This window comes from Lissotriton vulgaris, chromosome 1_1, assembly GCF_964263255.1.
Source record: "Lissotriton vulgaris chromosome 1_1, aLisVul1.2, whole genome shotgun sequence".
NCBI lineage: Eukaryota > Metazoa > Chordata > Amphibia > Caudata > Salamandridae > Lissotriton > Lissotriton vulgaris.
The window spans coordinates 327,840,993-327,864,872 of record NC_141685.1 but is presented as its reverse complement, the minus strand read 5'-3'; the positions used below and the strand labels follow the sequence as shown (position 1 = coordinate 327,864,872).

The following is a 23,880-nucleotide window of genomic DNA, read 5'->3' as shown; positions in this document are numbered from 1 at the left end:
GACAGTGGTAAACTAAAAACCTGATGTAAAGAGTGAAATAAAGTGGCAAGTTAAGAAATAAAAAAGCACATACAGCCTAGGTAGAGGTAGGAATGAGAGGCAGAGGTGAGAGAAGGGGGGAGTTAGTGGTGTAAGTGAACAGAGGTCAGGCAGAGAAGAACAGGTAGGGTGAGTGACAGTAGCGAGAGGTGTACAGGTCTAGAGGAGTGAGAGGAAGACAGGAACAAAGGACAGGAGACATTAACATGTACAAGAAGAGGTTTAAGGTAGATGTGTGACTGATAGAGGTGAGAGTTTAAAGGCCATAGAGGTCGATGGGCCAGATGTACACAGCCATTTTGCAAATACAACCTGTGAAAATTTGCAAAGTCACTGGGTTTGAAAATGCACATTTTTTTATGCTATTTCCATTCTGCAAATGGTAGAATACTTTACACAATTCACAAAATGGATTCTGAGATCCATTTCCAATGGCAATTGGAAGGGGAGAGCATCCTCTCTTAATCGAGGGTCAATATGGTATGTATCAATGGTTTGCGACTGCATCTTCGGTCATACACTGTTGATTAGTTACTGACACACCAAAGAAGCTGACAATTGATTTGTAAGGGGACTCTTGTGAGGCAACCTCATGGGAAGGAGGTGTGGGCGGCAGGTAGGGCTCAAGAGGAACAATGCCTACTCCTTCTGATATGACGATTGTGAGGCATTGAGCCCCACAGCAGGATACACGTATTTTGCTTGAGGGGGAATTTGATTGTGTTTTCACTAATTATTTTACCTGTTCTTTTTAGATTTGTTTCATTGGGATGATCATGAGATGTTTTTTTAATAATGCTTTTTATGTCTGTAATGTGCTTTTATGGCTGTGTTTTACTGTATAATAAAATAATTATATAAAATAAAGTATTATCCGATCTCACTGCTCATACTGATGTAGACCCAAACGTGAATCATTATTCTTTAAATGCATCACCAGGTTGCTTCTGAAAAAAATATTCCAGTTGAGAATGCAAACACATTGACCTTCCTAATTGATTTGGCAGGTCGTTCTGTGACAACCTGTAGCAGAGATTTTGCAACATCACAGATTAGTACATAGTTTGCATCACACAATCAGATATAGATCACAAATAGTCAGTCAGTGCACAATTTGCGACGACTTTGTGTCCTGCTTTTAGTGCATTGGACCCAAGGTGAGATAAAGAGAGCTAGATGTGAGAGAGGAATTGGGAGATAAGGTTGCGAAGATACAGAAAAAGATAAGGTAAGACCATGAAAAACATCTTGGGATGGAGGTACATATAGATCGAGAAAGTGACTTGATGGAAAATTGAACTGGCTCCCAAGGACTGATACAACACAAATGTATGCTTTGATTGCACGAATGTTTTCCTTGGTGAAGAGCCACCATTGAGGTAATTCTGTCAATAAACTTCATTTGTGGTTACCCTTCTCTGCCCCTTTACACTACTCAATTGTATTTGAGATCCAGGGAGATACTTCAATGTGGGTCTAACATTATTACACAGTAATACAACAAATTTACATAATAGGTGTGCAAAATGGGAAATATTTATTTTTTAAAGCTATATAACGATTTTCGCATTTAAATGAAAGTTGTCACTTATAGCATTTTAACCGGTGAAAACTGCACTATAAACTTCTGTGCTATAATTTAGAAGCAACTCGTTACACTAAATGAGTGTCAAAGAGAGAAATGTGTGCTAAGCTGATTGATGCACATTTTGGGCAATACAGCCATCAGAATGTGAATTCTTTCTGTTGCCCCCAGGTTACATAGACTTTGAGTGCCACTGCTTACAAACAACAGAGTTTTTTTGCCAGGACATCTTACACAGTTCCTACAGCGACACTTGTTTAATATCAGGAGCAGATAATAAGACGACCCAATCACTGTCACTCACAAGGGTCAAGACCAGCAGATGATGGTTACTATATGGATATAATGTTTATGGGATGGGCAACTGTGTTAGTGGGTAATATCCATCAATTTACGCAATTGGATAATTGTTGTTATTACTATTTATTACTTAAGCTAACTCATGGATTTAAATATTTTCCACAATTGGTTAATGTCTGCATTTGAAGGCCTCGTTCACTTCTAAAGCAATTAAAAGAGTCACTGACCGGTATCTTCTTCTGCGTGGCCTACTAAGAATATGGAAGATGTATGTGGCTCTTCATTCCTGAAATGACAGGATATGAACTATAGCACAAGATTTGAACATTAATTCTCAAGTGCTTCACAGAAGTGTCATTCTATGAGAATAGTAGAAATGATGGGAGTTAAAGGATTCTCATCAGAAGTCAATAGGGTTTTTAGGTCTTATGATAGGATTGACATCACCCATGAATGTGTACCAAACTTGGCTGCAAAGGAATTCTGGTTGTTGATGTATGCCACTCACCTCACTCTTGTTGTGTTTGAACAGCATCCCCCTATTCATTTGCATCTATTTATTTCTGTTCTGATAGGGCGAAAACGTATGCCTCAAAGGGAGGCCCCTAATTGATAGGCAGGATTCTCCCCATATGTGTGCAGGCACCTGGATGGCCACCACAGCATTTCTCTTCATATGTTATTACTTCAGTCTGATGGTCGCCACAGCACACCCATTATATATTGTGTGAATAGCAAGACGGACAAGCTGCAAAATATTCTCATTATTTGTAAACAAATTAATTAATTGGTCCCACAGGATCATAATTATACAGGATATGTACACTGATCAGATTCACCAGCATAGTGTTTTACATAAGCTAAATAATAGGTCTCACAAGAGTCGAATGGGGGCAGTTGCTAATGGACACCATGTATGTTTTGCTATACGTGGATTTTTCACTAAAGGGTATCACAATGTTTTTTAAATGTTTTTATTGATATATTCATTGCAATACAATGTAAAGGAGTCTTGTCACATGTTGATAGTCTATCGTTGGGTACCGAAGGAGTCTTGTCACGAGCCGGTAGATAGGCTTTTGCGGACATTAGAGAAGTCATGCCATAAGTGGGCAGACTCTAGTAGATACCGTAGTGTCGTGAGACTATGTGCGTTAGGACCCTAGCAGTCAGTTCTGGGTGGACTCAACAAGGAATTACGTGACTTGCCAGGAGGTGTTAAGGTGCGGTTATTAATGGGTATGACGTAATGAGAGTGCAGTGTGTGATTGTATGCTGAGGAATAAAGAAGTACGACGCAGAACTCTGTGTGTGGTATATTTACTTTGCATGCTCATGCGCTGAGAAGAACACTACAGATACTACAGAAGGCTGCCATAAGTGAATAATCTTCAATGGGCACCAAGCAGGGTCCTATGTCCTCCACTGGACATTACACAGGAGCCTTGTCTTAAGTATATAGGCTTTATTGGGCACCACAATAGACTTGTCATATCCCGGCACCAGAAACGTCTTGTCATAAGTAGAACAGTCTCTTGTGAATACCACAGAAATGTGTCATATGTACTACTCTCTAGTGGGCACAAAAGGGATCTTGTATGCTGATTGTCTGGTGTTGACACCAGAGGAGACCTCTCGTAAACAAGTACTCTTGTGGGGACACCAGATAACTCTTTTCATAATTTGGCAGACTCTAACACACCCTAGTAAACCTTGTCGGGAGTATAAAGGCTCTAATGGATACCACGGCCTTCGTGGAGTTTACCACAGGAGTCTTGTCATAAGCAGCCGTGCTATAGTGGATACCAGAGAAGTCGAATCATACATGGATAGTCTCTAGAGAACACCACAGGAGTGTTGTCATAAGCAGGTATACTTCTGTGGGTACTAAGGCATACTTCTGTGGGTACTAGAGAAGTCTGGTTATACATGGATAGTTTCTAGTGAACAGCACAGGGGACTTTTCATAAGCAGGTATACTTCTTTGGGTACTAGTGAAGTCTTGTCAAAAGCAAGTATGCTTCTGTGGGTAATAGAGAAGTCTTGTCACAAGCAGACGTGCTAAAGTGGATACCAGAGTAGTCTTGTCATACATAGATAGCCTCTAGTGAACACCACAGGATTCATCATATACTGATAGTCTTCTATGGACACATAGCAGGTAGGTATCTGTGGACAGCAGAGAAGCCTTGTTACAAGTGGACAGGCTCTAGTTGATGCTACAGCTGTCTTGTCATATGAGGATTGGCTTTAGTGGAAACCGTGAGAGCATTCTCATAAGTAAATAGGTTCTAGAGCTATCTTGTCCTGTCATCTAAGGGTCAATTTTGTGGGATTAGATTGTTGATGTGGTTTCTGTGATTACTGCTACAGATTTGTCAAGTTTCACATATCTCGGACACAATGGCACAATTCCGTGACTCAACCACAAGCCTTAAATCAAAAGGAAAAGTCATAAAGAGGAGAAGCATGATGCCAGAATGTGCAATTACTTAACTATGCTTATTTTATTATAAGGACATATTCTGTGCAGCTCAGTTTTATCTAGCTTGTCTCCTTCATAGTCTGGCTCTCTTTTTTTCTTTGCCTGTCTCACTCTCAATCTCTAACTCTACATCTTTATTCCTCCCTCTCTCTCTCTCTCTCTCTCTCTCTTTCTCTCTCTACCACCCTTACTCATTTGGCATTAAAAAAAAATATATATGTAAATTTCACCTACTAAAAAGCCATAGAGTGAAAATGCATGAAAACACGCTGAGTGATGGCTCTGTGAAAGAGAAGGATGGGAAAGGCCTAAATCAAAGACAGAGCATGTGAGTACAATAATGGGGACTTTGTGGAATTTAATGGCACCAAAGGTGCAGTATAATGGCACCATGGTAGAGGTGCATACTAACAAGCTATCAGGAGAGGTGATCAGGTAGGGATTTGGGGGAAAAGGGTTAAGAGGAAGGTCACATTTTGGGGACAAGGGTAAACACTAGGATGATGAAGGAGTAAAGGACGTGCCCTGCATTGGAGTAGAACAAAAAGGAAATTGTATGGTTTCAGAAACCCCAAATAGCAAACAAAAAAGACGGCCGGAACAGGGAACAAACATGGGCCATCTTCCCAGCCTTGTGAGCAAAACCATGATAATAACAAATGGGTAAGACACGCACAAAATAACAGGAAAAATATAATATTTTATATCAGCATTAATGCCTTTTGTACTAGAACTTGCGCATTTTTAAAACATTATTGCCTCTACTTTTTTGTTACTACTTTTGCACTCTACTTTATTTTAGTCAATCCCCAGTACAACTGCCATCCTCTTTAACATGTAGATATTGAATATCGACTCCAAGGCAGAATTTGACAAAAATATTATGGTCGAGATATCATCACTAGAAAAATATTGTGGACCATAATATCAAGAGTAAGAATATTTTTCTATATTTGTAAACAATATTGATGTTTACAATATAATACACTATGACATTATTCAATCCTTTTGTAGTACATTATATATCAAAATAAATGCTACATTATTATTGAATTTTCATAATTTTTATAGGATTTGTACATTTTTTGAGGTTGTTGGAGGATTGATTGAGTAGTGTGTTATAAAAACTATTAATTCAAAATATAACTTTAATAACTGTGATAAGTGTTATCAATGTTTAATGTTATTCATTTTATTTTGTACATTACATTATTGGCTTATAAAATATCCTTTTTAAGGTATCTTAATTTTGAGTTTGTGCGGTTGGGTTATTGGGTGATTGGGTGGGTAGTGTTTCATTTTAATGATATATCAACTAATACTAAAGGAATACTTTTAAAATATTTAATTACTGCAAATTGTTATACTTTTATTTCAGAATTCAAAATAATATATACAAATAACTGTGGTTCATTTAATTGTAGATGTAATTTTTGATTGTAGATTGCAAAAGAGTAGATGTTTTAGGGGGTTTTGGATGGGCAGTTTATTATTATTATAAGGAATAATATTTAGCATACATAATGTGGTATATTATTGATATTTATATTTTTAAATTAGTATTGTAAATTTGATAATTTTCACTGATGGAATATATTTTGGGAATCATTGATTAAGCTAATAGTTATGTTTTAAAGTTAACTTTCATTCAATTAAAACATGCATTCTTAATTTTGTTTTAGTGAATATTATTATTTTACATTTGAGAAAGAACATTTTTATTTACAAATATATTAGAACCTCTGTGGTGATAAGTATGCTTACAGTAGCCACTACTGGCATCTCCTGTTCACTGTTTCCGTTATTCTAGTGTTAGGCACTTGCTTCCCCAGGATATACCCTTATTGCTTTGTTCCACATCACAGCCTGTGAAGGGATTGCTGAGTATCACATAAGCAAAGAGGGAATTCTCTGATCAGCCTTTTGGCTGTGTTGCAGAGTTTCTTCTAATTATATGCACTTTTCACACTTTATCTGGGACTAGAGTTAGAATAGTAATTATGACCCTACAAATATAGGCTCTTTCCCATATCTTATGAGGACTGAAGTTAGAATAGTAAACTCCCTCAAATACATGCAATTTTCCGGAGTAAATCTGACCACACTTGGGGCCCGATTCACAGAATGAACTTTAGACTCAATCCTAAACTTACTACTATTTTGGTATTCACAGAATGCACTTACTACTTTTTGCATTCACAGAATGAACTTACTACTTTTGGTATTCACAGAAGTTAGGATTTTGTCTTAAGTTTGTCTTAAGACAAACTTAAGACAGACTTAAGAGAGACTTAAGACACACTTAAGACAGACTTAAGACAAAATCCTAATTTAAGTCTGTCTTAAGTCTGTCTTAAGTCTGTCTTAACTTTGTCCTAAGACAAACTTAAGACAAAATCCTAACTTCTGTGAATACCAAAAGTAGTAAGTTCATTCTGTGAATACCAAAAGTAGTAAGTGCATTCTGTGAATACCAAAATAGTAGTAAGTTTAGGATTGAGTCTTAAGTTCATTCTGTGAATCGGGCCCTAAGTTTATGGACTTTCCCAAATGACTGAGCAACTAGAGTTAGAATGATAAATCTGAACACCCATTTATATGCACCTTCCCAAATTGTATGCATTCTCTCTAATTTTTGCTTTGCTTGAATTAGAATAGTAAATGTCTCCTCCCCCCACACACAAATATGTTAATGATCCAACATTTTTGATAGGACTGTAGTTAGAATAGTACTTCAGATCCCCACAATCAGATTTGTGGACATTTTCCAATATTTGCGGTACTTGCATTAGAATGGTTATTTAAAACACCCCAAATAGATGCACTTCCTCAGAGAAAACACTCTTCCCAAATGTATTTTAGGGTGGAGTTAGATCAGTAAACATACCCCAAAAGTATACACTCTCCACAATTTTTATTTTGCTGAAGTTAGAATACTATTGCCCCCCCCCCCCAATTTTCCCAAATGTTGTTAGGACTGTAGTAAGAATAGTAACTTCGGCCCCTACTCTCAAATTTGTGGGCTTTCTCCATTTTTTGGGGTACTTGAGTTAGAATGATTACTTAAAACACGCCAATTGTAGTACATGATTACTTAAAACACGCCACTTCCTCAGTGAAAACACACAAGCAATTGTTGTTGCTTGTCAGTGTTCCAAACCTGGAGTGGAATATTGTCTACTTGAGGATTAGCGCACTGACTGATTTTTAGGTGGTATCTGGAGCGAATGCTAAATGAGCATGTGAAACAGGGTCAGGTCAAAAAGCAAGCATTTCTCAAATATGTTAGATAAAATAAACTTTAGCCCCAACAGAGTCAGCATGACTATCCGATCCTGGGTGGTTGATCCAGCCCTAAGAACAGGCTTTGACCAGTATACCGGGGCTGCTACCCAAGTGTCATGACTCATGGGAAGAACAAGCGAGAGTCTGATAAACTGTGTAAAGGAACAACCTTCGTAAGCAGAAAGGGGGAAACTCCAGAGTTTTGGAATCTGTGGAGGCACCGTCATGAGCGGCTAGGGCTCAGATGTAGGACCCGGGACTTACAGATCAGGCAGACAATCAAAGTAGCAGAAGGACTGTATGCTGCCTGATTTAAGCAGCCCGGTAGTAGAAAAAGTTGTCTCCTAACCGCTAAGTTGTATAGCTCCCGCATGCTCACTTCCTATACAGAGAATGGTGTTTCTCTGCATCTTTGTTTTGTTCCTTCTTCCCCTCATGTTTCCCTTCGCCATGCCTCTATATGGAGAAGCCAGCTTACTGCTTCACCTACAGCCACTATTGCTTTTTTGCGGCAATCGCCACTTGTCAGCATCTCCAGGTACTCCTGAGCTTGGGGAAGGTCTCCACGCACTTTCTGGGATTGGTACCTGCAGTCCGTTACAAAGCATCAGTCAGACTAGATGTACGAGTGGAGAGTGCGGTCCCTTTAACAACATGTTTAGGAGTGAGCACGAGCAAGAGTGGCATATTCATGTAACTACTACGAGACAAGCCACCTAATACAGAGAGTTTTTCTATCTTTCCTATCCTGTTGCTCCCTCTAATGGAGAGTGGTGGACTTGCCATTTTCTTCCTAAGACTCCTTGCAAGATGCCTATGAGATGAGAGCCAATGAATAGCAGCAAATGGAAGTGTTCCAACAACAGATAAAACAGATGCACAAAGACAATCCAAAAAAGGGTTTCCAGGTGTGAACTAACACAAGAGAAGAGAAAAGGGGATAAAATGTTGGCTGCATGACCCATACAAAAGCAGAGTGCCAAGGTAACTATGAATCATTGGCGGGAAGACCTATGTGTAGTGCGGTTAAATGTGCTCTACCACTATAGTGCCGAAAGTACATTAGCCAATCTGTCTGTGCGCACCCATTCCGTGATTATAGATCTAAGGGGCATATGTATTAAAAACCTGTTTCGCAAGTTACTTAATAATGATTTTTCGTGAACCGCTATTAAGGACTCGCAAAATGGAATGTATGTAGGAATCACAATATTAATTGCGATTTTTTAATATTCCTTAATTGCGGATCGCAAATTGCGATTCGCAATTAAGGAATACCTTCCCATTCATTCCTATGGGCCTTGAGGACCATAGGAATGAATCGGAAGACATTCGCAATTTGGGAGTACCCATTAGGTACTTGAAAATTGCGAATGCAATCTCAAGGGTCCAAGGGTGTCAAAAGGACACCCTGTTGCACCCCTGAAATATGTATGTGCGCCACATGGCACTTTGGCACTCATGGCAGTCTGAGCTGTGAGTTAAGCCCCTTCTTAACCCCCCTTAGCCCCTGCTTACCCCTTCCTAAATTCCTCAAATTATGTTGTATGTATTCCACATTTCCCAGCAAATCCCCCCCCCCCCATTTGTACTGCAAAATCGTAAGAGTATTTGTGTGGAGATCTCTGCAATTAGGGAAGACATTTCTACAAGAAAAGATAGGAGTCGTGGACATGGAGGATTCTGTATGTAGGTTTTTGAATAGAATTTTGTAGTACGTGAGTAGTACTACTGCTGTACTGCTTAAAGATGGGAAACAACACTTACAACGCAACTTTTACAACGCACTACCTTTACAACAAAACTTTTACAACGCAACATCCATTACAACGCATGCCATTACAACGCAACCATTACAACGCATGCCATTACAACGCAACCATTACAATGCATGTCACTACAACGCATACCACTACAGCGCATGTCATTACAATGCAGTCATTACAACGCATACCATTACAATGCATACCTACACTATCCAACACTTACCCTACTGTTGCACCCCCGGAGTTAGAATAGTAATTTTTACCCCTACACTATCCAATACTTACCCTACTGTTGCACCCCCTGGAGTTAGAATAGTAATTTTTACTCCTACACTATCCAACACTTACCCTACTGTTGCACCCCCTGGAGTTAGAATAGTAATTTTTACCCCTACACTATCCAATACTTACCATACATACAATGTAATGGTATGCGTTGTAATGGTATGCGTTGTAAATGTAGTATGTGTTGTAGTGGAATGCGTTGAAAAGATAGTTTCAAAGAATTCGTTGTAATGGCATGCGTTGTAATGGAATGCGTTGTAATGGATGTTGCGGTGTACAAAAAGGCGTTGTAAAGGTATGCGTTGTAAAAGTATACGTTGTAACGACATACATCCCTTAAAGATACCGCAAAGTGTAGTACAGGCCTTAGAGAGTTTTTTCATGGTAGTAGTCTCATTAAAATGGATCCTCATGCCATAACCCAAAGTGGTTCCAGCCTATATAATCTCCTTAACAAATGGTGTACAAAGGTGATATGAGCCCAAACTGTCCTACGTCCCACCTCCAAACCTAACCATTGCTACACTCAAGTCCTGAGCAAAGTAAACCCTTCACCTCCCACAGCGTTACCTATTTCTAACATGACATGATATGATATATCAGTACAATAAGTGGTCCTGGTAGCAACTTTTCTAGCAAAAAGAAAAATAATATAGCATTCAGAATTATTGGATTTGTTCCCACTGCGAGCGATTGATTTACCTCTGCAGAAGTTTGTCTCTATCTATTGTTGACCCAGAGCCACCCACGAGCCCTTTTCTTTTGACTGCACAGTGGAGTAGCCCTGCTGTTCTCCCGAATGCTCTTCTCAGCCTTGTCCTAATGAAGACCCCACAGTGAGGGCTGAATTAACCCTCCTTTCTGGGGGTAGAAACGTTGACAACACACATTTTCATTACAAGCTCTGATGACAGATTTCTCTAACAAGCATTGGAAATGCAATAGGGCTCGCATTAGGAAAGATTGAGCTATTGGTCTTATAAATGAATTTTTTTATTTATGTGTTTTTTTAAAATAGCTAAATTAATAGCTTTGTCATTTACAATGCCAATAGTTATAACTTTCGCATATGTGACACCTATAGCATTTGTAACGCAACATCTTTTGTATTTACGTGACTTAGATGTATTAATATTACAAATAACAATGGCTTTTAATTTTTTTAAATAATTAATACTTAAATAATTTATTTAATTTGTAATGGCAATAGCTTAAACTTTTGTAAATAACTTTTGTGAAGATTATGTTCAGTGTTTTTTATTGTGACGAAAATCAAAGAACAGAAGTGAAACATTAACATCTTTTTGTGATTTGTAATAAAGCGTGAAAGCTTGAAAACAGCTTGAAACATAGAAAGAACATATTTGAACCTGTGATGCTGTGGTTGTGCTGAGTGATGCTGTGGTTGCGCTGAGTGATGCTGTAGTTGCGCTGAGTGATGCTGTGGTTGCGCTGAGTGTTGCTGTGGTTGCGCTGAGTGGTGTGTGCATCGGTGGAGCTTAGTGGGTGCATTGGTGGAGCTGTGTGGTGGGTGCATTGGTGGAGCTTAGTTGGAGCATCGGTGGAGCTGTGTGGTGGGTGCATTGGTGGAGCTGTGTGCTGGGTGCCTCGGCGGAGCTGTGTGGTGGGTGCATCGGCGGAGCTGTGTGGTGGGTGCATCGGCGGAGCTGTGTGGTGGGTGCATCGGCGGAGCTGTGTGGTGGGTACATCGGTGGAGCTTAGTGGGTGCATTGGTGGAGCTGAGGGGTGGGTGCACCGGTGGAGCTTAGTTGGTGCATCAGTGGAGCTGTGTGGTGGGTGCATCAGTGGAGCTGTGTGGTGGGTGCCTCGGCGTAGCTGTGTGGGGGGTGCATCGGTGGAGCTGTGTCGGTGGAGCTGTGTGGTGGGTGCATCGGTGGAGCTGTGTGGTGGGTGCATCGGTGGAGCTCTGTAGGTGGAGCTGTGTGGTGGGTGCATTGGTGGAGCTGTGTGGTGGGTGCCTCGACGGAGCTGTGTGGTGGGTGCATTGGTGGAGCTGGGTGGTGGGTGCATCGGTGGAGCTGGGTGGTGGGTGCATCAGTGGAGCTGTGTGGTGGGTGCATCGGTGGAGCTGTGTGGTGGGTGAATCGGTGGAGCTTAGTGGGTGCATTGGTGGAGCTGTGTGGTGGGTGCATCGGTGGAGCTTAGTTCGTGTATCAGTGGAGCTGTGTGGTGGGTGCATCGGTGGAGCTGTGTGGTGGGTGCCTCGGCAGAGCTGTGTGGTGGGTGCCTCAGCGGAGCTGTGTGGTGGGTGCCTCGGCGGAGCTGTGTGGTGGGTGCATCGGCGGAGCTGTGTGGTGGGTGCATCGGTGGAGCTGTGTGGTTGGTGCTTCTGTGGAGCTGTGTGGTGGATGCATCTGTGCAGCTGTGTGGTAGATGCATCTGTGGAGCTGTGTGGTGGGTGTATCTGTGGAGCTGTGTGGTGGGTGCCTCGGTGGAGCTGTTTGGTGGGTGCATCGGTGGAGCTGTGTGGTGGGTGCCTTGGTGGAGCTGTATAGTGGGTGCCTCGGTGGAGCTGTGTGGGTGGAGCTGTGTGGTGGTTGCATCAGTGGAGCTGTGTGGTGGGTGCATCGGTGGAGGTGTGTCGGTGGAGCTGTGTGGTGGGTGCATCGGTGGAGCTGGGTGGTGGGTGCCTCGGTGGAGCTGTGTGGTGGGTGCCTCGGTGGAGTTGTGTGGTGGGTGCATCGGTGGAGCTGTGTGCTGGGTGCATCGGTGGAGCTGTGTGGTGGGGGCATCTGTGGAGCTGTGTGGTGGGTGCATCTGTGGAGCTGTGTGGTGGGTGCATCGGTGGAGCTGTGTGGTGGGTGCATCGGTGGAACTGTGTGGTGGGTGCATCGGTGGAGCTGTATGGTGGGTGCCTCGGTGGAGCTATGTGGTGGGTGCATCGGTGGAGCTGTGTGGTGGGTGCCTTGGTGGAGCTGTGTGGTGGGTGCCTCGGTGGAGCTGTGTGGTGGGTGCATCGGTGGAACTGTGTGGTGGGTGCATCGGTGGAGCTGTATGGTGGGTGCCTTGGTGGAGCTGTGTGGTGGGTGCATAGGTGGAGCTGTGTGGTGGGTGTCTCAGTGGAGCTGTGTCTTGTGTGCATCAGTGGAGCTGTGTGGTGGGGTTATCTTTGGAGCTCTGTGGTGGGTGCTTCAGTGGAGCTGTGTCGGTGGAACTGTGTGGTGGTTGCATCAGTGGAGCTGTGTGGTGGGTGCATCGGTAGAGCTGTGTCAGTGGAGCTGTGTGGTGGTTGCATCGGTGGAGATGTGTCGGTAGAGCTGTGTGGTGGGTTCATCGGTGGAGCTGGGTGGTGGGTGCATCAGTGGAGCTGTGTGGTGGGTGCATCAGTGGAGCTGTGTGGTGGGTGCATCAGTGGAGCTGTGTGGTGGGTGCATCAGTGGAGCTGGGTGGTGGGTGCATCTGTGGAGCTGTGTGGTGGGTGCATCTGTGGAGCTGTGTGGTGGGTGCCTCGGTGGAGCTGTGTGGTGGGTAGGTATGGGCGGAAAATCCGTTTCGCTCGCGGATTTTGCGGATTTTCGGGAAATTCGCAATCCGCGAGATTCGCGAATCTCCCGCAAAATCCGCAAATCCGCGAGCAGCGGATTTTGCTCGCACTGCTCGCACTGTTCGCGTGAGTTCGCGGCTTCCCAGTACAACTTCGCGCCCCGCGAATAAGTGCTAAATTGCAGAAATACGATCTTAGCAAAACTGAAACTACTTGCCAGGTTCAAAAGTTCAGGCTCATCATTAGTAGCCATTTCCTGTAGTGCTTCCTGAGGGGCCCCTCCAGAGTTCAGTTGCCAGTTGCAACTATTATGTGACCCTGCTCTGAACCTCAGAATAGTTACACATATGCCACAAAGGTCCTGAATTACAGCTAAGGGAGACAAGCAGGAGCCAGGCTGGAAGTTAAAATCCATTAAGCAGCCCCTAATTCATTATTGTCAGTTGGGGCAGGGCAGGTGTTGTAACTAATTTTGCAACAATGAAAGCACTTAGCAAGTGCAAAAGAACACTAATCAGGGCGCACTAAGGAAGCAGGTGCCAGCTAAAAAAATATTCTGTGACACATTAATCAGCCCCAAATTAATTCAGGTCACTTGAGGCAGGGAAGGTGTGCTTTGCTTTGCCGAAAATAATGTACACTGGACAACCAGAGGGTGTGGTGATGAAACAGAGGGTGGCATGGGTGGGCCAGAGGGTGGCATGAGTAGTCAGAGAGTGGCAGTGGTGATAGAGAGTGGCAGTGATGAAGAAGAGTGTCCCAAACAGGCTGGACACGTAGAAACAACAAGTTCGCAAAACTTGCGACCCGACAGGTAAGTTCGCAAATTGCGAAATTGTAAAAACCCTCGCGAACTGGCAGAAACACGGGCGAACACAAAAAAAAAAAAATCCGCAAATTCGCGGGAATTCGCGGATTTTGCGGATTGCGAGTTCGCAAATCCGCAAAATTCGCGAACGCGAGATCCGCAAAATTCGCCCATGCTTAGTGGTGGGTGCATCGGTGGAGCTGTGTGGTGTGTGCATCGGTGGAGCTGTGTAGGTGGAGCTGTGTGGTGGGTGGCACTTTTTATAAATCATTAGTAAAAGAGATCAATGAAATTCAACTAAAACCCATAAATAGCAGAAGCGGAGAAAGCTCTAGTAACGGGATTCAGGATGAATGTATTCCTTTAAAGCAAATCGCTAGCATGTGAAAGGTGTAAAATAGCAATCAGCATAAAACGAAAATGCCAGCAAAAGACTTAAAATTCTGTGTGGCCCTGATAAAATAATTAGAGCGTTTAATTATATCATGACCAACAACGGTTATTGTTTCAAGAGCAGCGTGCAAGATGGTTAGGCTGCAATATAAACAAGCCCTCAGCATTGCTGTGGTGGGAAGGGGGGCGGGGAGAGGCAAGAAGAGAAGAATAGGGGCCGGGAGCAGCAGCCTTTGATGTGCTGGCCGGCCGGCCGTGCAGTGAATAATTAGGGGAGGAGAAATGCCGGCTGGGGGAAGCTTGAGATGCCTGAGGAGGCTGGTGGCTTTGATGTGCACGCGCTCTCGGGCACTGCAACAAATCGCGGAGATGGTTAAGCTCTGTTTAAGCCACAATATAGCTCGCCAGCTATGCTCTTGAGCGCATCAGCAGGCGAGCCCTAAAAAGTGGATGTTCATTAGAGTTATGTGTACACTCAGGAACAATTGATCTGTGTTAGGCCGGAAAGGTTCTATACTATGTACAACTGATGTATATATGTCACAACACCTTTTCCCTGTCCTACACTCACACGTTCATCACTTGTTTCCCAACCTTCCATGTTCTCCCTATATCAAGAGCACTGTAAATACGTATCGCACTGTTATATGCTTAAGCAACTGTGTTGCCAATAACAAATGCTTTGACTTAGAATCGCATTAGATGTTTATGATCCAAGAATTACATTGGATTTATGCATCAAACGAAAAGAAAGGGTGGTGAGTGCTATATTATTTTCTTTTTCGCTACAAGAGTTGCTACCGCGACTACTTACTAATTCTACTGCAATACTGACCCAGGTCGGGTAGTTTTTTGTGGGTTACCCCTTTAATACTCAACATGATATGATATATGACATGATTTGATGTTATACGAGGCATGTATAAAGCGCACTATCACTCAAGATGGAGCATCCTGGCGCTAGCTCAGCAACAGGCATAGTAAACCATCACCTTACACAGAGGAGGGCAGTATTTGAACCCGAACGAAGTTAAGTGAACCAAAGAAATCAGTAGATTAGATGCTTGCAGGAATCATCGGAAAGAGAAAAAAGCCAGTTTTTGAGAAGTTTCTAGAATTCCGTTTTAGTGTTGGTAAATCTGAAACGGACTAGAAACTGATTCCAGAATTTGGACCCCAGAAGAGAGAGAGAATTTCCACCCTTTGTTTTGTGTCTAAAAAAAGGGTTGTCTAGGAAATTAAGGTTGCAGAATCTCAAAGTACTTGAAGGCTTGTAGTGTTTAAAACACTCAAAAAGATATAATGGGGCTCAGCGGTGGAAGGCTATTAAGACCAAAGTCAGAGACTTAAAAATAATCAATTTATGGACCAGAAGCCAATGCTGTTTCTAAAGTCCCTGAGAAACTGAGCTATTGCATGAAAGTTTCAAAACCAGTCTGACTGCAACATTTTGGACCGCTTGAAGTTTAAGTAATAGAGGTATGGAAATTCCGAGATATAAGCTATTGCAGTAGTCTAATTGTGAAGTGCCAGGACTACAGTCTTCCTTGCTGTCAGAGGAAGGTATTCAAAAATGTCTGTAATGATTTAATCAGGAAAAAACAAGTGCCATTGACAGATACTACTTGAGAGTAAAAAGAGTGAGCAATTGAATTTGATGCCAAGATCGTGGGTGGAGACAGGAGATGGTCAGGCCTCTCCAACTGAGACGAGAATAAACTATCCTGATCAAATAAAAGAATTTCCGTCTTATCAGCATTACATTTAAGGGAATTAAGCTCCATCGAGAGCACGATACTTAAATAACAATGTTTAAAACAATCTTTAATACTGATCTCAGCACCAGGATTATTTTTCTAAAGACAAAACCAATTGTGTATCGTGAGCATATGATGTAGAAGCGATACCAAAAAAATCGATACGAGACATTAGAGGATAAGTAAACATTGCAAAGGGTAGGCCTCAATGCTGATACTTGAGGAAACCCAAAAGTCTGAGGTTTTTTCCTTTGAGGAGAACAGACCTATAGAAATAACCTGCCTCCTATTCTCAAGAAAATACTGTAACCAGGTCAGGGTTTCTCCGCAGACAATGGCCTCGCTCAGTTTTTGGGGAGAACTGAGTGAGAAATGGTGTTGAAAACTGCAGACAGATCTAGAAGAATCAAACAGCAATCTGATTGTTTCAGAGACTGCTCTTTCTTGGTGGAATGCCGAGGCCTAAACCATGATTGAAAAGGGGAACAACTGCCTGAATTTCCAAGGGAACGAGGTAATGTGTGTAGAAAGAAAAGGGTATAGACCATGCATAACAAAACATGTCAGAGTTAAACAGTGTATTGCTCTTTGTAGGCTTGAACATTCCCAAAAGGTGCTTCTGGTTTGAAATGTACATTATTACACACATTATTACACACACATGATTTCCTTGCTGCCTTGACATGAAGTGCCCCCTAGAGCACTAACACAAGACAAGAAGACAGATACTTGGGGTTTCCATACATATGTTAACATAAAATGTTCAGCAGCTCTACTGAAATATCCTGCATATCTGTCCAACACTCACTTTGGCACTGAGAAGTATATCCAAAAAATCCAAATGTCGTTTCGGCTTGTCCAGGTTCTCAGGTACCTCCACTCGCTGCTTTAGAGACTCTTTCCTCTGTTCTATAACTTTGCCTACATAGTGGAAAGAAAAATGCAATACTCACTCCAAATGAAAGTGCCCCAAAGGGTGTTATTACTCTTCTTGTTTCAGTGCACAGAATGGTAATCATGGTAGCACCTATGAATGTTTCCAACATTTTATGAATAGTTCATCCTGTGTATGCATACCTATGTTTGACTGTAGTTAAGTAATAAAGGAATTAGAAAAAATGAACGACAGTGCACTTAGCCAATGCCACAATCACATGTACAGGAGCAGCAGCTAAAAGCCCAGTATGAAAACAACGTAACCAGGGATGTATCATGAGTTGAAGTAAATGTCTTAAGCTTATATCATACAGAAGATAGCTTTGGTTTCAGAGTGTGATCATAAAGAATTGGGGTAGGAGTGTTATACTGTTAGTATTTCCAGAAATCCAACTAGCATCCCTATTGCTTGCGCGATCACACTCTTCCAAACAATTCTCTAGTTAACCAGTTTACTGCCCATTGGATAGCCAGGTGTCACACCATTTCACAGTGTTTAGTCCCTATAGAATACTGCCTTCTCAGGACACACTAGCTGACAGTGATTGCATTATATTCATTAGATTAATTCTTTTTTTTTTTTTTTATTTTATGCAAGGAAATACAGCAATGGACAATCACATAATCATAAAAAAGAAAAGAGCATATCACTACTAACATAGACAGCATCTGACAATGTCTAAATCCAGTCAGTTATAAACGCCCACATTTTTGCACCGAGAGCTCTTCTTTTAACCCCCTTAAGTCTATACATAGCAGATTCAATATTATACATCAATAATAATCTTTCCCTCCAGCTAAAAAAAGAAGGGGGTCCGTATTGATCCATTTCCTGGTAATACATGCTCGAGCTACCCCCATACAAATAAAAAGAAAACCGGTTAAAGGTTTAGATCTTGAAATATCTGAATCTAAGCCAATTAATACCATCTCTACCGTTACTTTAATATTAGATTTTACAACAGCAGCAGCCCAAAAATTCTCAATTTGTTTGAAGAACTCTCCAAGCTTTGGGCAACCAAAAAACATATGTACAGCATCGGCTGCATACAAGCCGCAGCGATTAAATTTTGTCCCTGTTGTAGTACTCCATTTAACAACTTTGCTAGGAGTGTACTAGAGATCATGTAAACGCATGAAATATTGAGATTTCATCATCCCAGTTATTAAACATTCGGAGGCAAGTTTAACTGACACAAAAACATTTATATCGGATATCCCCAGTTTGCTGACCCACCTCACCTGACATTCAGCTAAGTCATCCCTGAATTCCTGTATCAAACATATATAAAGAGTACCTATTGGCGTTTTTTTTTGCAAATGATCCAAAAGGGGGACTTTGTTCATGCTAAAAACTGAGACAAGTGATGAATTTTGAAAAAAACTACGGATCTGAAGGAACTTAAAAAAGTAGTTTTTACTTAAAAAGTATTTGCTCTGTAACTCCTGAAAAGAGGCCAACTGGCCTCCGCAAAACAAATCACCCAAGTAACATACGCCTTTTGAGTTCCACCTAATCGCCGATAGATCACAGAAAATTGCAGAAGGTAATAAGCCAGATGCTTCAAAAGGAGTATATGCATTCAGTTTTGTTAGTCTCAGGTGTTTCCGGATTTTTTGCCACACTACAAATGCTGCTTTCAGCGTCTTAAATTTCGTCTTTTTATAGTAACTGGGCTCTGTCATCTTAAGAAAATGGGAGTTAGCTTCGTCTCCTAAAATCAACTCATAAATAGAGGGAGAGCTACAGGCAGGTACTCGTGCCCGTTCCCCAATTATTAGCGGGCTAATGAATTGCAAAGTTGCCGCAAAGTAATAGAACAGAAAGTACGGGACATTCCATCCTCCACACTCTTTGCTAAGAATCATTTTTTTAAGAGCATTCAGATGTTGTTTATAACCCCATAAGAATCTGGATGTTGCCCTTTCTAAGTTTCTAATGCACGTAGGGGAAAATTCCAAGGGTATTGAACGATAAAGGTATAAAACCTTAGGTAGAATTAACATTTTTAAAACATTGACCCTACCATGCAGAGATAAGTGTAGATGATTTAGCCGTTCCAATGTGGAATTGATCTTGATTAGCACTGGATTCATATTTAGATCCAGGATACCTGATACGGGGAGCAAGATTTTAATCCCAAGGTACGTAACCTCAGAGACAGTCGGGAAATTAATCAACATATTATGCCCTGCGAATAAAATCTGGGTTTTCGACAAATTAAGTTTATATCCTGAAAATAACCCGAACTCTGACGCTAAATCATTAATTGCTGGCACCGCATTCTGAACATCGGTTGTGACGACAACAATTTCGTCAGCATATGCTAATGCCCGATAATTTACACAGGCCAGACAAACTGGTTTAATCTTCTCTTCGAGATTAAGATAATTACCTACGGAATCAATATAAACTGCAAAAAGTAAAGGAGAACAGGGGCACCCCTGTTGGGTACCCCGAAAGATTGAAAAAATAGAGGATACCTGTGAATTTATACGAATGCGTGCTTTAGGAGTGACATACATAGTTTTAAGTGCAGTTATAAAACCCTCACCGAACCCTTTTCTGGCCAAAATATCCCATAAGTAAGCCCAGGCAACCAAAGCTTTTTCAGCATCTAACAATATTATTCCAATATTTGATCGGGTTGCCTGGGCCCAGTCTAGAAAAGTGATGAGTCGCCGGATATGATCAGTTGTGTCACGTGCGCGGATGAAACCGTGTTGAAATTTGGAAACCAATGGAGTTATGACAGTAGAAAGTCGGGAAGCTAGAATTTGTGAAAATTTTTTACTATCTGCATTTATTAATGAAATCGGGCGAAAAGAAGATGGAAGAAGGGGAGGTTTATCCTTTTTAACAAAAACTGTAATTGTTGATTCTTGCCACGAATGAGGAGAAGTGCCCTGTTGTGCTCCTGTGAATAAAGAAATTAACTCAGACTTTAAAATAAATCGAATAAGTCTAAAAAATTCAAGAGGAATAGCGTCAGGCCCTACTCCCTTCCCCAATGGTAAAGATAGTAGGGAAGACTCTATTTCTTCCCACAAAACAGGTAGGTCCAGTTGTTCCTTTTCCTCTACTGCTAAAATACCATTAGCAGTGGAGTCAATAAATTTCGATATCCTGTCTGCGAGATCCGGCCCACCATCCTCTGAGTAGAGCCTAGAATAAAATCCTCGAAACACCTCTAATATCTCTGAAGTGTCATTAACAGTTTTCCCTGCGTCATCCATTATTTTGTCTATAGAGGAAAACACAGCCTTCTGCCGCAAACGTTTAGCCAAGTGTTTCCCTGAATTTTCCCCCACTTCATAAACCTCCGCATGAAATGCAGTGAGTTGTTGTGCGAGTTTCGTGGCAAAGCCCTGATGAATCCTGACTTTGTGCACCAATAGGTCTTTTAAAATGCTATCGGTATCCAATCCCGCATTACATGCCCGCATGAGTTGTATCTCAAGGTCTCTCAATTTATTCATCTCAGCTTTTTCCTTCTTTCTAATCTCCCTCTGTTTCCTAAGCGAGTAGCTCAGGGTTTCGCCCCGAACCCCGCACTTAAATGCGTCCCATATTATTTCAATAGCAGCTGACCCTTTGTTATTCTCAAAAAATTCAGGAATCTATTTGCTCATATGTTCAACATATAATGAATCGTACAAGAGTTTGCGCTCAAAAGACCATGGTTTCAGAGTTGATGAAAAATGTAGGTCAAAACTCAGAGCAATAGGATTATGGTCAGATATGACCTAGGTAAAATCCTATATGTTAGATTTGCAGAGGTGTTAATAAGGGCTGTAGCAGCAAAAAAATAATCAAGCCTAAAATGTTTCTGATGGGGAGCAGAAAACAATTGTACACCCAGGAGACCCTCCAGCTTTGACATATCCTATATCAGCCAACCCAAATTCCTGAACCAAGCCTTTGACAGCTCTATATACATTTTTCTTCCTGCCGGCGTAAGGATTGCCACTGAGTAAATCAAAAGTCTCGTCTAAATGTAAATTAAAATCCCCACACATAATTAATAAAGGCGGCCATAAGGCTAATTCAATGCTTAATTGATGTAAGACAGAGGGGTCGTCAGCATTAGACCCATAAACAGAGCAAATAGTCAAGGTTATATCACCAAATTTCAATGCAGCAATTGCCCAGGGACCCAATAGATCCTCCTTGTTTTTTTTAATCTATCCCAGCCCAAATCTTTTCAATATAGCAACTCCTCTTACAGTAGAAGTCTGTCGCGAGCAACTAACAATTTCCAACCCAAGATCATTGAGCCACCCTCTATTTTCCACGGTAAATGACTTTCTTGAATACATTGTATGTCAACACCCACAGTTTTCAGCATCTGTCCTATTACACCCCTTTTTTTTCTATCATTTAGCCCACACACATTCCATGAACAGATTGATATCTTACCCATTATTCTGTCTATTTACAAGCTTATCACAGACCTTGAGCATATTGTATAGAACATCAAATGTATTAAGATGAGAAAGCACAAAAACGAGTCCAGTTTGAGTTTTGTCTACCAATGAGTGGCCATTTACTGTTTTTCCTTGCCCCCAGAACCTCCTTCCCATCCCCACCCTCCCCTTCCATGCAACCCCCCCGCCCCCCACCCTCAAAGAACCCACCCAACAGAGACGTAAGGACTAGAGTCCTCATTGATGGTGGGTGGTGCAGAGAAATCTCCCTGTCTGTGCTGACCGTACCTGGCCGTGCCTAGTTAACACCCTAAATAAAGATACCCCTTTCGAAAAAAAAATAGAAAACACGAAGGGGAAATAAATCTTTCCCTAAATAAACTTACATGGTTTCCACAAATTGCTGAGTTTTGATCTCAGATACAAAAAAGGTTGTTTTCCCCTTATAGACAATTTTTAATTTTGCAGGGTTTAATAAGAACACCTGGCCCCCCTTCGCTTGAATGGGTGACATTAATTGCCTAAGCCTCCAGCGTTGCTGTACAGTTACCTGACAGAAATCAGGTCGAACAAAGAATTCGTGCCCCAATCCCTTCCTAGTTTGTGCAGGTCTAGCTAAGTCATACAGAATCTCTCGGAGGAGTTAATTATGCAAACAAATAAGAATTGCCCTGGGTTGAGCTGCTTCTCCCCCTGCACCACGTCTTTGAATAAAGGGAAAGCGGTGGGCCCTTATGATCTCTTTATCCCAATCCCAGTCTTTAAGGTCCGTAAAAGCTGCAATGAAGAGATCAACAACAAATCGACGCACATCTTTTCCCTCAGACTGTTCCGGGATCCCCAGTATGCGAAAGTTATTCCGACGCGCCCGGTTTTCCAAGTCAGTGAGCTTCCAGTCTATATCTTGATGATTTTTTTGTATCTGATTAATTGAAGTTTTCTGGCTGGAAAGCTCATCCTCAATGGTCGAAACGCGGGTTTCAACTTCTGGAACTCTCGTGGTAGTTTCATTGCAGGATTTTGCTAATCGGCGAAGCACATTCTGCAATTTGCAGACAGCTCCCTGTGTCCGGAGCCCCTCCGCTTTGGTCTCCTCTCTATGAGCCATTATAATTTTGTACATGGATGTTTGCAAATTATAAATTGATTTCAGCGTGATCTCTCCTTCTCCTTCTCCTCCAAAATCATGCGCCTCTCCCAGTTTCCGGGAGCCCCTGCCATTGTGGCTGGTCCATTGGATTAGAGCTACTGGTGAGGGGGGGATTCTGCGTTTCCAAAATCTTCCTAACTGTAGTGATCGGGGAATCTAATGATAAAACATCTTCTTCTAAGCTTGCATTGACATTGTCTCCCCAATCACCAGAGAGAGAGAAATGCTCATTGTCCTTTCCATCCCCGTCCTCTCCCTCTCCCTCTGACACTACAGAGACATCTGACATGGAATAGAACTGGCCCCCTGAGCCTACAGATTCTGCGTCATTTACGGCAGACGGCTGGGTGTCCTTTTCCGTGTCCGCATTATTCTTAGTATGATTGCCATTGTTGTTATCGATATCCTGCGGTTTACCAGGGCGGGAGGTGTTGTTAGCCTGGGGTAAGACTCTACCTTCACCATCTGCCTGATTTAGAGTCGCCAAATCCCCTTCCAGATCTTGCTCTTGCTCTTGAGAGACTCCCGCTGAGGACAATCCAGATGAAGGTAAAGGGTTCAGTATATTCAGCTGTTTAGAGACTGCACCAGAGGGATCAGCAACACCATGTCCATTACCATGTCCATTACTTGACTTGGTTGTAGGAGATATTTGCACAGGACTATTAACCACATTTGACGTAGTAGCAGTTTTTTTCTTTCTAAATAAATCAGGAACAGTCCGCTCTTTTGTATTCTCATTGCGCAGTTGAGCATTTAAGCTATTCACAGGAGTGGTAATTGTATTGGGCGCGATATCCTCATTATTTGCAGAAGGAACAACAGCGTTAGTATTGGTTGCGCCTTTCCCCCTAGCTCCCCTGCCCTTAGGCGCCATCATTATTTATCCACCCTTTTTTTTAAATTCTTTTTTAACAGACCGTTGATGCCAAGTCTAATAAAGTCCCGAAACTCTGATAATCGTGAAGTGCCCCCTATGATCCGGGGCAAGCTATAAGAACTGTACAAGCTGTAAAGGACTGTAAGTCTGTGAATCTTACTGGTAAAAAACCCTCACAATCCTCGTATGTTTTCCTCTACAGTCCTCCTCCAAGTAAGCAGAGAAACGCGAGCCTGCTCCACCTCAACTTCGCCTCGTTGTTACTACACTCCGCGGCT

General features: G+C 42.0%; 1 protein-coding gene across 1 annotated transcript in view; it reads right to left on the bottom strand.

Moving 5' to 3' along the window:
* The window catches only part of LOC147747125 (cytochrome P450 4B1-like), a 353,249-nt gene that overhangs the window by 121,295 nt on the left and 208,074 nt on the right, over positions 1 to 23,880 (bottom strand). Inside the window, exon 7 of the mRNA XM_086952384.1 lies at positions 17,017 to 17,129. Within this exon, the coding sequence (XP_086808510.1) occupies positions 17,017 to 17,129 (113 nt within the window). The remainder of the gene's footprint in view (positions 1 to 17,016; positions 17,130 to 23,880) is intronic.